The sequence below is a fragment of the Diuraphis noxia genome, unplaced genomic scaffold (genome assembly GCF_037042655.1).
Source record: "Diuraphis noxia isolate RWA-SAM2 unplaced genomic scaffold, SU_Dnox_SAM2 contig0005, whole genome shotgun sequence".
In the NCBI taxonomy this organism is placed as follows: Eukaryota; Metazoa; Arthropoda; class Insecta; order Hemiptera; family Aphididae; genus Diuraphis; species Diuraphis noxia.
Window position 1 is genome coordinate 40,756,613 of NW_028301715.1, and position 14,367 is coordinate 40,770,979.

The window sequence follows — 14,367 nt, forward strand, 5'->3', positions numbered from 1 at the left end:
TATTTCTTTTATTTTTCAACTGCTATTGTAAAAATATATTATGAGCCTTGTATTAAATTCTCAAATCTTAGGTATAAAAAGAAAAACTTTTATGAATTTCGATCTAAGATAATTTGAACATTGTCGTAATTTTTATGTATTTAGTCAAAATTCAAACTTTAAATGCTTATAAAAAAAAATTGTGACTATGAATTTATTTTATTTTTCAACTGCTATTGTAAAAATATGTTAGGAGCCTTGTATTGAATTTTCAAATCTTAGATATAAAAGGAAAATACTTTATGAATTTCTAGTTTAAAATTATTAGCGAATTTTCGTGATTTTTATGTATTTTGTCAAAATTAAGACTTCAAATGCTAATAAAAAAAAATTGTGCCTATGTATTTTTATAATTTTTTAATTACCATAAGAATAACTTATGAGGAACTTTGTATTGAAATTTTATCAACCCTTCAAAAAAAATTTTCAGAAAAATTGAAAATTTCATTTATCTATAAATATCTCAAAAAAGTCAAAATATTTTTAAAATTGAATCATGTAAAGAAAATGCCAATCTAAATAACTGATACAATTTTCACGCATCTACGACTTATACTTTTTGAATAATAACAAATATTTAAAATCGTTTCAGGATAAATCGTTATCGTAAAAATTTAAAATTCAAACGCACCTCAAATTTTTCCTATAATGACGCTTCGAGTTTTCTCTATAGCTACTTGAAGGAAAACTTATGGAAAACTTAGTGTTGTATTTTGAATCCTTAGTTATAAACGCAAACATTTTTATGATTTTTCAACTTCAAAATTACTTGCAAATTTTCGCGTTTTCGACAGATTTCGTAAAATGTTGAACTGTAAACGCTTATTAAAAAAAATTGTGACTTACGATTTTTAATTTTTTTTAGCTACAATAAGAACAACTCATAAGGAACCTTGTATTAAATTTTCAAGTTTTTTTGGTCGTCCAACATTTTTTTACCGACACTTTAAAAAAAAATTCTCAAAAAAAATTTTTGAAAATTAAACTGTATATAGATATCACTAACATTAACATTTGGTGAAAATTTCAAGTATTTACATTGATTAGTTTTTGAATTACAACCATATAAAAATATCGATTTGGTCGAAAACTGGTTTTGCGTAAAAATTCCCGTATTTCTGTCATTTTTTTTTTGTTTTTCTCGATTTTTTTGAAAACTGTTGGAAAATGTTTACTTTTGACCTCTATAATGCACCAAGGATCTTCACTTTTACATCGGAGACCACCCCCAAAGTTTGAAATCGAAGCATTATTTCGACTAGTTATGCTGTACACAGACACAAAAAAAAAAACACACGTCATTGTAAAATCAATACATTCATCACTTCGTTCAGAATCTAAAAATGGCCTATGTCACAGAGGGTAAATTTGTAATAAAAAATAAAAATATATTTAGTGTATCAAACGATCAAACTAAAGTAGATGTGTTATAATTATTACATTTTTAATATAATGATGGCAACATGGCATAATTTTAAATAATAATAAATGTTTTAAGTACTCAGATTTCAAATAATCCAATTAATCCTTATACATGGAAACATTCTCAAGTCATGGAAAAAATATATTTCTTGGAGAAAATACCGTGTTGTGTACTCACTAATGTCAAAATGGCGATATTATCAACTACATACTGCTTATCAATGCACTATTGATGCCTAAGTAAATGAGAAATGACTATAATATTGCTAACTAATATTTGCTTTTCGTTTCAAGTTTTAATTTTAAGCGTTTATAATTTTGCATTGAAATAGGTATTATCTTAATATTTGTTATTAATAATTTCGTTGACTCTGGTCTGTGGTTTCCAATTGTATTTATTAGAAAAATGTAATGTCACCTGCTGCCTAATGCTTACAGATGTAATTTTTCATTTTACGATTTTTCGAACATTTGAGAAGATAAATGTACAAAATTGTGTATTTTTATTAAATATATAATTACATAATAGTTTTCAATATTAATAATTTAAGTAGTACAAATATAAAAACTGTTGAATATTGACAACTTTTCATTCTCAAGACTCCCAATAATTTGACAGTAGCTATCCCAAGATAGTAAACTGCTAATTTGGAACTGTTTAAAATTATCTAAGGAATATCATTGTCTTAAACTTAAATTTATTTCAAGATAATGTCATCATCTGATTTTGAAAACAGTGATTTTGTAAGGAAATCTGAAAAAGTATATGATGAATTGGAGAAACTAATTTCTTCTGTAGATGCTGATGAAAAAGAATTAAAGGTTTGTAATTAATATTTACTACATATTCTTTTCTACTTTATCTAAATCACTAATATCAAACTTATTTTAATTATAAAAATTTATTATTATTTATCATACCATAGTTATTGCTCATTCCTTTTGATAAAAAAAAAATAGTGGTTTATTAATAACTTGAGTTATTATTATCATTAATATTAGGTATTACATTTAAATCTGTATATCTTTATAGTGAATTATTATATTATTGTATAGCACACTAAATTTATTTCTTTATTTTATATATGAACAATACAAAATGTATTATGATTATTTGAAAGATCAGTTCTTGAGTAAATTTGTATCCATATGAGTTTATTAATTTTCTTTTGATGTGGTGGGCGGTAATTTTAACATCATAAAATTAATTTTGATTTGCACTTTTGAATACAGTACTGTTGTATTTAATATTATATTTTTTTTTTTTTCAAAACGCATACATTATGTACAAATGTGCGTACATTGATTGCGGATTGAATTAATAACATCCATTAAAAGTATATCAATCAATCAATCAAAAGTTGTAAATTTTCTTTAAAATTATTTTTAACCTCATTAAAAACTAGGTGTCTCATAGAAATACCATAGAAAAAAAAAAGGTCTCTCATAGTTTAGGCGATAACTAGGATGCTAAACTATTTTATAATTATTATAATAAAAAATCTCTATTTATATAATAATAAAATTTTAAGAAAATCGCATAATTTATGTGTTTAAAAAAATTAAATTTCTTTCTACAATAAACCTCGATAAAAATATTAAGTTATTTTATTTTAGTATGGTAATTTTTTCATTTGTAAAAAATAATTCACATTTATTTAGTTACTTCGAATTATTAACTGCATAAGCCTATTGTGCTCCTAAGGACAATTACTTCTTTCAAATAAAGAAAAAAAACTTAGAATTATGTCTTAACCATAGGGTATATTAGGTATTTATTTCTATTTTGTTTAACCTCTAGATGAAAATGGAAAAAAAAAAATCAAATGGCACAGAGAACCAACCACAAGAGTCAAATGGTTTAGCTGATCTTATAAATGAAAATGAGGTAACTTATTGGTTAGAGTTATGCCTACTTATTTTGAATTACTCAAGACTATTTTAACTTAGTATAGTCGATTTTCTCATAATCAATGGAAATAGTGTAGATTTTAATTTGTAATCCTTTTGGTTTGTGCAGTTGTGCTTATCCAAAAAATTAAATTATCAGTATATTATTAAAGTTGGATTTAAATCTGCGATTTGTTTATAATTTAACTTATAGATATTTTAAAGACACTTGTTTACTCAAATTCTGTAATATTTATTAAACTTCTCATTTAATTGATTATGTTACCTTAACCAAATTCCAAATTTGTTTTAAATTTTTCTTGATATACTATATAGGATATTTTCTTATTTACATTTTTGCAGGAAGTAAACATCTTATATTGTATTGTATTTTAATTGGTATTCCTCCTGCCGTGATAAATAAAATAATTATAAAATATTTTTATGTAGTGATTTAAATTTTCAGCTTAAAAATATAAATGAATTAGAAGATAATTCAGTAGCTATAAAAAATGAGAACGGAAATGAAGAAAAAAAAAGTGATGAAGATGACAATCACCTTGAGTCTAAAGACAGTCAAAATAATTCTGAAGATGGTAAAGAAGAGCTGGAGTTGTCAGAAATGATTGTTTGTGACGAAGTAGCTGGTGATAGTGATGAAGTAAGGTTTTTTATTTATTACACTTCTTTTTACGTAAAATAAAATTTACATTCAATATTTATGTAGGATGATAATAAAATAGAAGTTGAAGCTACAAATGCTAATGAAAAAGATAAGTACGAAAAAGATACGAAAAAAATAAAAAAAGAAACAAAAGAAAAAGAAAGTAACAAGAAAAAATATGATAAGAAATCAGGTAATTATTATACATAATGTATATATTTTTAAATTAATTATAGGCAAAGTAAACGACCATGATTTATAGGTATATAATGTTTTAATGGGACATGCATTATTTTTAGTCAGTGATAGCACTATTATTTGGCAAATATTAAACAATTAATTAACTTAATAATTGGGTAAAAATCTAAAAATAGCTATCTAAAGAACTAAGAGTTATATTGAACAAGTCCAAGTTAATGAAAAAGTTTCCACTTAACATTAATATTTTAGAAGGGTAGTTAGATGTATAGTTAGCTTTAATAATTCATAAATAAAAAGAATATTTATTTCTTGAATTATTTATATTTACTTTGAAGTTAATTCGTTCTAAAAGTTCTGGGCAATCAATTAAATTATGTAGTAGTTTAAAAAGAAATTTTAAATCTACTGTTTAAGGGACCAATATTTAAAAAAATACTATATATGTTATTAAAGACCACACTACTGATCTATGTTTGACCGATAACTATCTTATAGGCCTGTCTGTTAGTACAACAGGTCTATGATAATATTATGCAACCAATACGCTTTTAATTGTTTCAATTTATATTAGTATGAATAATAGACTTATACTACCACCCATGATAGAATGACCAAATTTGTGCATCATAATGACAGTAACAAATGCCACTAGCCTGATTTCCTCCCATTACTGAATGGCGTGAATACATCAAAAAATACTTATCGACAAATATGTTATAATATAAATCTAGTTGTTGTTATTATCATTGTTCATTACACATGAATTTCAATGATACCTCTCAGTGATTGTAGCCAACCAGTATGGTTGGGTATTTGAAAAGGAGGCCTGTGCTCAGCGACAGAGAGTTTTACAGTCTATCTTTCCTGGGTGGCAGTATAATATATTTTTTTAACTAGACTCATATGTATATATAATGTGGAGACTAGATACCCAAACATATCTAAGAGTTAATATGTTTGGCTCTTAAGTTTCCAATATTAATAAGCTGGTCAGTTTAATGATCAAATTTTAAATATTAAGTGAATAATTTAAACATTCTTGAAACTGACTAGTAACATTTTAATCTTAAATTACATGTATAAAAATCCATTTTGCTGTATTGTAAGTTATTAGTGTACCTTGTAATTGTGTAGAATACTATAATGGATATATTAAAATTGAATTAAATTATGAAATACAATAATTATCATGTCCAGAATATTCAGATATAAATATTTGTTGAAAATGTAACATTTGACTGTTTTTAATTTTTGAATTGAAAATAATTATTTAAACAAAAAAGATTTGTTTCGAAAATTGGTGTCACATTAATACATATTTCTGTTTTTCCGGTGTTTTGTTAGTTCTTTCCAATTATTGTAAAAAGGGCTTAGAATTTTATTATTTGAGTATTCTAATAACCTCATAAAAATAAAAATATGAACTAGATTTAATCTACCTATCTACCATCAGAAGACACTTTCAAAGTTAAAGATTCTAGCTTTTACTTCAGATGTGATGGGCACAAAAGTTTATGGTACATAAACAAATAAATAATAATAACATGTATAATAAGTAATTCATTATTCTAATGAGTGTTCAACTTATAATAACCAAATTTTACAGAGTATATAATCTAACGGTTACATCTGATAGGTCTTGTTATTTATGTCAAATAAAAAATATCTTATAATTTAAATTTCAATTAATATGAATGTGTAATATATACTCAAGTTTAGAGCTATTCTTTTTTATTTTAGCAATAGAACATCAAGACTAAAAAATCATGCATAATATGAGAGTTTATTATTTTATTAACAAGGATTTACTACTATATATTTATCTTAAATATTCATTATTATTTATAATTTTTATACCTTATCAACGTATTTTCTAGATTCTAAGTCAAAAGATAGATCTAGAAAAGAGGATTCAAAGAGAGTTGACAAAAAACGTTCAAGAACACCTAGCAAAGAAAGATCAAGCAAGGAAAGCTCATTGAAGAAAAGATCAAAAACTGTATGTTCATAATTAAAAAATTGATAATTATTTTATAGTACTATGCTGTATAAACTAGTAAACTTAAATATTCTTTATTAGATTGATAAAGAAAAAGAATCCAAAAAACTTAGAGAACTTGATAAGTTTTGGCAAACTGTGCGCGATGATCCATCTGACTTCATTGGTTGGACCTACTTATTACAATATGTTGATGGAGCGGTATATTTATAAATTTTATCATATATTTATTCATTCAAGTTATTTGTATATATTTGATTAGTTATTTTTATTATCTACAGAAAAATATTGATGCAGCACGTGAAGCTTATGATGCCTTTTTAGATTTATATCCATATTGTTATGGATATTGGAGAAAATATGCAGACTACGAAAGAAAAAACGGAACCAAAGAAAACTGTGAAAAGGTGAGTTAAGTTGTTTATTTTATGAACTGAATGGATGATGGACAATTCTATATTTAATTTTTTAATTTAATAAAAAAAAAAAAAATAAATAAATAACTGCAGTGATTGTAGAATGTTAAATACTGTTTGGGAGTAGTGTGGGATACATAATTAAATTTAAATTATTTATTCAAATTTAAAATATTGTTCCCATCAGTATTATTACTGCCTGTTATACAAAATTGTTATTTTGAATAATAAAAAATTATTCATTTTCTTAACTGTTTGTGTTGTGATTGATCATACCGTTATAAATAAATATAAAATTTCCAATAAGAAGATTATATTGATTTTTGCATTAATTTAAATTGTTATTATTTTATAGTTTTATAGTTAATAACATGTATATTATAATATATAAGATATAGTAATAAGTAAATATATTAAATTTGATTGTTAAATAGTAATTATAACTAATTACCATAATTCATGATGTATTAAAATAATTTTTTTGTAATGTGAAAATTGTACTGTATATTTGTGTGTTAACCACCACAAAGAGAGAAGCATTCAAGGAGCTCAAGTATTTATTTTTATGACCTTAGATTGTTGGTAGTTAATAGTTTTATTGTTAACATTTTAAATATTTAATTTTTAACACAAACAACTGTTTACCATAAAATTATGTTTTTCTGATTGTTATTAATTATTATTGTGATTGTTATTTTATAAACCTTATATCTCAGACTATATCCATTAAGCATTGTAATAACTATCAAGTTTGTGTTTAAATTTATTTATAATAAAATAAGTTAATAAGTTATAATCAAAATTAACAATTTTCTGATCTGAAGACGAAGATTCAATTATGTTTATCATGGATTTAATTCAGTTTGAAGTTGTTTCTACATCTTAATATTAGTATCAAGTTTTATTTTCAAAAACATCAACACTGTTCAAACGTACATTACACATATCGTCCAAACCAAGCTTACAGTTATTTATTATGTAGATTTAGTTTCTAAATATTTCACTAAAAACACATTAAAGTGATACTTGTTTTTTTATAATTACTATTGTTAATGTTTTTGTATGATACTTAAAAATATCTCACTTTTCAGGTGTTGTGATTGATTTTATCCTTTGCCCAAAATATATTTCCCTCTTAGTAAAAATTCTTCAAAGATTTCTTTATAAATATTTTACATGATTTTAGTCTAGATATTTTTCATCAGGTTGCTGCTGGATAAAGCACAAAACACTGCACGCTCCACCGTGGCCCAAAAAAGCACGAATTTAACTAAAAAGTGTGAAAAATATGTTTATTTGATTCTTAAATATCATTAATTTGTATACTGTATTTGTTAATAATATGATATGGTATGGTTTCAAATAATTATTAGGTAATAACAAATGATTATGTATTAAGTTTATGTATTTTACATTACAATTAAGTAATTAAGATGAATCATTGTTAATATTATTAAGTATTACTATTTTGGTTATTGTATTATATTTTTTAAATTAATTAAGTTGAATATTTGTTAAATTAATTTTAATGATAAGAAAACATAATGCGGCATTGCGACACACGCCAAGAGCTGTTTTGGATATATTTTGGGTAAGCGGTGATTTATAAAACTAGTCATAAGGTTATTTGTAAATGTATTAGATTTAAATCCTTTTGTTAAAGGCATGATTTTATAATATTTAAGTGAACTCAAAATTATTTATATTATTTTCATCTTATATAAATTGTTCATTTTATATTGTGCACAGGTTTTTGATCGTGGCTTAAAAGCTATACCATTGAGTGTTGACTTATGGATTCATTATATGGGTTATATGAAATCAGCATATCCAGATGACGAAGACATGATAAGGGAACAATTTGAAAAGGCAGTAGAAGCTTGCGGAATTGAATTTAGGTAAATATGTTTTTAAATTTTTAAACTTTCAAAGTGATTATAATAACGATAGAAATCAATTGTTCAAGATCTGATCGATTATGGGATCATTACATCAAATTTGAATTGGAGTGCAAACAATATTCAAGAGTTACAGAAATTTATGAACGTCTAATTGCCACTCCCACCCATGGATTTTTAAATAATTTTGAATGGTAGTATTTATGCAGCTTAATATGAAATTAATGGATATTTTTTTATTTTATTTTATTATTCAGTTTCAAAGACTATATTAAGAAATATCCTAAAAACAAAATACTGGAAGCTGTTAAATTTTTGGAGTTAAGAAAAGAAGTCTTAGCTGAGATTAAGGAAGCTGACGCTAAAAAAACCCATGGTAGGAAAATTGATTCTGGTTCTGATTCAGATGACATGGCAGATCCTATGGAACAAGTAATCCATGAAATTAACTTTGTCTTTAAAATAAGTAATTTAATGTGTGGGTTTTACTTTTTTAGCGTACCAAGGAAGAAAATTTAATGAAAGAGAAGATGATTGCATCACGTATTGGAATACATAAACACACGGCAGAAATGGTTGCATTACGATTACCCTATGAAGAAATGGTCAGCTCTAAACATTGTTTACTTAATTTAATGAACTCTAGTTTAATTTTTTCTTTTTATTTTAGATTAAACGACCATACTTTCATGTAAAACCTTTAGAAAGATCTCAAATTAGAAACTGGAAAGAATATTTGGAGTTTGAAATTAGTCAAGGTTCATACAAACGTATTGTGGTGTTATTTGAAAGATGTTTAATTGCTTGTGCTCTTTATGAAGAATTTTGGACCAAGGTAATGATTATTCTCAATATATTAATTTCTATTTAAAAAATAATTAATTAATACTTTCCCTATAGTATGTAAGTTATTTAGAGAGTCTTGAATCTGATGACCAAGAAGTTAAAGACCGTATTGAGGATATATACATTAGAGCATGCACTGTTCACCATAAGAATAAGCCTGGTATTAACTTAACATGGGCTCTACATTTAGAAAATAATGGTAACTAATTTTTGTATAATATTATCTTGGGTATATAAATATTTTAAATTTCATATTTTTTTAAATAAATATAATTGCTTTAGGACAATATGATAAGGCTGCTCAAATTCTTGACATGTTAGATAGTGTATCCCCGCACAAAAAGTTAATAATCCAAAGAAGGATTAATTTGGAAAGACGAAGGAATTGTAATGATAGAGTATGCGAGTTATATGAACATTACATAAGTACAGCAAACTCTTCATTAACTTCTATCCTTTTAACAGTTAAATATGCTCGATTTGTTTGGAAAGTAAGAATAAAACAAAAACACTCTTGTAATAATCAATTTAAAATATTCATATTAATATTAAAATTTTAGATGTTACACAACGCTGATAGAGCTTCCGAAATTTTGTTGGCTGAAGTTGAAAAAATAAATGTTTGTATATTAATTATTGTATATTAATTATTGTACATAAATTTGTTTCTAAAACATTTTTTCATTGCTCTATAGAATGTTCAAAAAAGTAGTCGTCTGCTGTTACAATTGATTGAAATCAAAATGAGTGACAATCCTATGAATATTTCTGCTGTAGTCAAACTGATCGATAGCATCTTAACAATGAAGTCCATTGAAGTCGAACAACAAGTTATTTTTGCTCAACGTAAGGTTGAATTCCTAGAAGAATTTGGCAAGGACATACTTTTGTAAGTATTAGATAATTCATTAAATGGTACTAAAGTGATGGTAAGAAAAAAGTCTTGGGGGGGGGGGGAAAGTCTGTTTTCTTAAGATAATAGCTAATAATTATTAATTATGTAATAGTTTTTATATTAAAACTGTATAGTTATTATATTATAAGTTAATATTTTATTTTACCCTTACCCTAACCTAAGCTTACCTGTATTTAATGTATTTATACTGCCGATGCCATAGGTAAAAACCAAAAATTATTGGTTTTTTGTCTACCTCTGTAAGATACTGGACAAATAAAATATGTAGTTATTATATAATAGTAAACTTCATCATGATTTTACGTACAATTTTCCACACCAAATTAGTGTATATTAAATATAATATGTGAACAGTACATTTTATATTAATTGTATTTAGAGGATGCTACACAACCATTTGTTGTCTCTGTCTTACAGTGCATAAAATAGTAAATTGACGCTCAGCAGATCACGCTTTGCTCCATTAGTTTATAAATTAGAGTGAGTGGTCATATTATGAAACTTGATGTGTAGAACATAATCTGTGTTTGTATGTGGATTTTTTACGATAGTTCGATTTCGTAACAAGTTATGCGTACATAAAATAAGCAGAATTAAAAATGCTCATAATTTACTTAAAAACTAATTTATCATAAAAAAAACCCACTTACAAACAAAGATAGTGTTTTTACTATTAAGTTTCATAATATAATTCAATTTACTCTTATTTTTTAAATTAAAGTAGTTAAATGTGATCTGCTAATCGTAAATTGACTATGATATGCACTTGTAAGATGAAGACAACAATTAATATGTGTCTAGCATCCTCTAAATGTATTTTTCATACAAAACTAACATATTATTATACAGAATGATTGTATTGGTTTTATTTAAAATGTTTAAAATTGTATATTTTATCAGTTTTATTAGCTTTTTTCCTTGAGATTTTTTCCGTTCCCCTACCAAGACAGGTACTTGGGTAAGCTAGTAGCAATAATAATATATCTTAAGTATTAAATATTTCAATACTAAAAAAGATGAATTTTTTGATCAAAGAAGATAGGCATTTTGTTCTGCAGAGAAAATGTTTAAAAAGCCACATATACCTTATTATTAAAAAATTAATTTATAATCAACTAAATACATATACATTAACCTTCATTAGAGGTTAATCAGAAATATAAAATTAATGCTCTTATTATTTACAAATTGAACACTTGACAATAGCCTACTTCATTTTAATATTAGCATAAAAAAAATATACATATTGAAACCACTAACCTTTAAAAAAAAAATGCTTATCACATAGGTTGTAAATATTGACCTCAGGTTTTATTTAAAAAAAAACCCACGTATGTTATGTAATGATAAGAAACTTCCTTTATAATATGAAAAACAACAGTTATCACTAATCAGTATGTGTTCAGTGTTGTTTTAAAATTTTAACTTTTTGCCGATATTACAAAGTTGTGTGTCAATATGCCTATGAAAAGCTACATACCATACTCTAGTGAATCACATTTTCCAATAGAAAATTTACCATATGGTGTATTTTCAACTACTGACGATTCAACACCGCGAATAGGAGTTGCTATTGGTGATAAAATTCTGGATTTAAAATCCTCCAAAAATGTTTTTGAACAACCTCTACGTGAAGTATTTCAACAACCATCTCTTCAAAGTTTCATGGCTTTAAATAAAAACACATGGTCCCAAGCTCGTAAGTCGATTCAATCTTATTTAAGCATTGAAAATCATGAGAATTTGAAGAATGGTGTATTTCGGAATCAAAATGAAGTTAAAATGCATTTGCCTACTATAATAGGTGATTATACTGATTTTTTTTCATCATATTATCATGCTTACAATTGCGGTCGCCTCTTTGCACCAGATAAACCTATAGCTGATAATTGGAAAAATATGCCAATTGCTTATCATGGTCGAGCATCATCAATTAGAATATCTGGTACACCAGTTGTTCGGCCATGTGTGCAGTATTTAAAAGATGATCAAGTGAAATTTGGTCCCACAGAAATGTTAGATTATGAACTAGAAGTTGCATTTTTTGTGGGTGGTTCTTTAAATTCTTTGAATGAACCGATACCAATCAACAAAGCTTCAGATCACATATTTGGTATGGTTTTATTGAATGATTGGAGTGCCAGAGACATACAGCAATGGGAATCATATTTTCTTGGACCATTTCTTTCAAAAAATTTTATCACTACCATTTCACCCTGGATAGTGACAATGGAAGCTTTAGAAGAATTCAAAACGAACAACTTTAAACAAGAACTGACTCCGTTGAAGTATTTACTGCATGACTTTAAATACAATTTTGACATCAAATTAAACGCAAGTGTCCGTGGTCAAAAATCACAGAAAACTCATTCCATTTGTAATACCAACTATAAGTATATGTACTGGACTCCAATACAACAAATAGCTCATCATACCATTAATGGTTGTAATTTACAACCAGGGGATTTATTGTCATCTGGAACTATTAGTGGTCCAGAAGAGGAACAGCGTGCTTGTTTGATAGAAAGAACTCGAGGAGGGAAAATATTTATAGACCTAGGTGAAAGAAAGTTGAAATATTTTGAGGATGGTGATGAAGTAATAATATCAGGATTTTGTCAAGGAAATGGATATAAAATTGGTTTTGGCAACTGTAGCAGCCAAATTCTTCCTGCAAAAAATTTGGCATAAAATTTAAAATAATATACTACTTTTATTTTATTGTTTTTATTGATTCTATGTTTGAAAAATGTTGTAATAGGTTTATTTTTTTCCACAATATTATTATATTTTCAGTGTTATTACATAATAAGAATAAATACTTTTTTTATGAACTAGTTAAATTTAGGATGTAATATACTTTCATAAGTGAATGATAAAGTGTCTGTTTTTTATAAATCTTTTTTTAAATAATTCATGATAGAATACTAAGAATTATATGAAAATATAATTATGAATGAACCAATAGTTTTCGACTTAAAATATGAGAGAAGAAAATTATCTTATGCAAACACTACAAGGTTAAGCTGATACTTCCACTGGATGTTGTAATTTGCACACTATCAAACTCTCTCACAATTATTCATATTAGTTCCCTTAACACATTCAAGACAGACTGTCATAATTTCATAATCTAAAAATTATGTTTGAGACGAGTACGCATCTGACCCATTTTGATTATTTTACTCATGAAAGACAAATCACGGGTCTTGCATGTTAAGTCTTCGATCAAATTTTAAAAATCTATATAAAATCCTAAACTCACACTATTGTTTTCATTTAACAATCTATCGATAGGAAATATTGTATCGATTATTTACATTAAATAATTAAATTATTTGCTCCACGTGGAGCATCACTGGAATTTAACTTGTAGCGCCTATTGGCTGTTTATAATGGATGAATTTAAAAACTGCTCGCCCTGAGGTGTAAAAGAAGCAAAAATATTCCTTTTTTAGATGGTATATAGTTGTAAAACGTGATTGGTCTCCAATGTGTTAAATCAATTTACATAAAATTATAGTAAAAAATGTAGCCAATTATTTTAATGTTAATAAATTATGATTACTGTCTTAGGATAAACAAAGCTACAGCAGAGTTGAAAAGATATATGAAAACATACAATGAAAGTGAAAAAAAACCAGAAGTTATAGACACTCCTAGCAGTGGTAAGGCATAATTTGTATGATGTTAACCGTTTGTTTTTTATTAGTTTATTATATTATAAACTCTTCTTGAATGTAATTAAATCCTTGTTTGAAAACAATTTTAATAATTTGATGATGTTTATTAGAATTTTTCATTATTTTGTAACTAAGTCTTAATATTTTAAACATTTTTTATATGTATTATAAATATATTGACATTAAATAAAAAAAATTGAACTACTTGAGTTTTAAGTGTAAGGAAAATCCAAGTAATCAGTAATCAACTATACACAGACAATAAAATATAAGTTACAACTAATCAATTGTTATACATTACATTTTGTTATTTATAAACACTATTCTATGTAAAATGTATCCAACAATTTTATTTAATTTACTAATATCATATATCAACTAAAAAAATGTAAA

At 25.6% G+C, this 14,367-nt stretch overlaps 2 protein-coding genes across 2 annotated transcripts; both read left to right on the forward strand.

Annotated features, from left to right (window-relative positions):
* The first annotated feature begins 1,709 nt into the window (after positions 1-1,709).
* LOC107173461 (pre-mRNA-processing factor 39-like) lies at positions 1,710-14,178 on the forward strand. Its single transcript, XM_015524013.2, has 17 exons — positions 1,710-2,283; positions 3,263-3,349; positions 3,818-4,012; positions 4,079-4,208; positions 6,094-6,215; positions 6,297-6,416; positions 6,497-6,622; positions 8,381-8,529; positions 8,598-8,723; positions 8,787-8,961; positions 9,027-9,134; positions 9,200-9,364; positions 9,430-9,574; positions 9,658-9,866; positions 9,936-9,995; positions 10,071-10,264; positions 13,868-14,178. The coding sequence occupies exons 1-17, from the start codon at positions 2,173-2,175 to the stop codon at positions 13,968-13,970; spliced, it is 2,325 nt and encodes a 774-aa protein (XP_015379499.2). The 5' UTR covers positions 1,710-2,172; the 3' UTR covers positions 13,971-14,178.
* Positions 10,982-14,178, forward strand: Faa (fumarylacetoacetate hydrolase). Its single transcript, XM_015524014.2, has one exon. The coding sequence runs from the start codon at positions 11,750-11,752 to the stop codon at positions 12,980-12,982; it is 1,233 nt and encodes a 410-aa protein (XP_015379500.2). The 5' UTR covers positions 10,982-11,749; the 3' UTR covers positions 12,983-14,178.
* Positions 14,179-14,367: the final 189 nt, after the last annotated feature.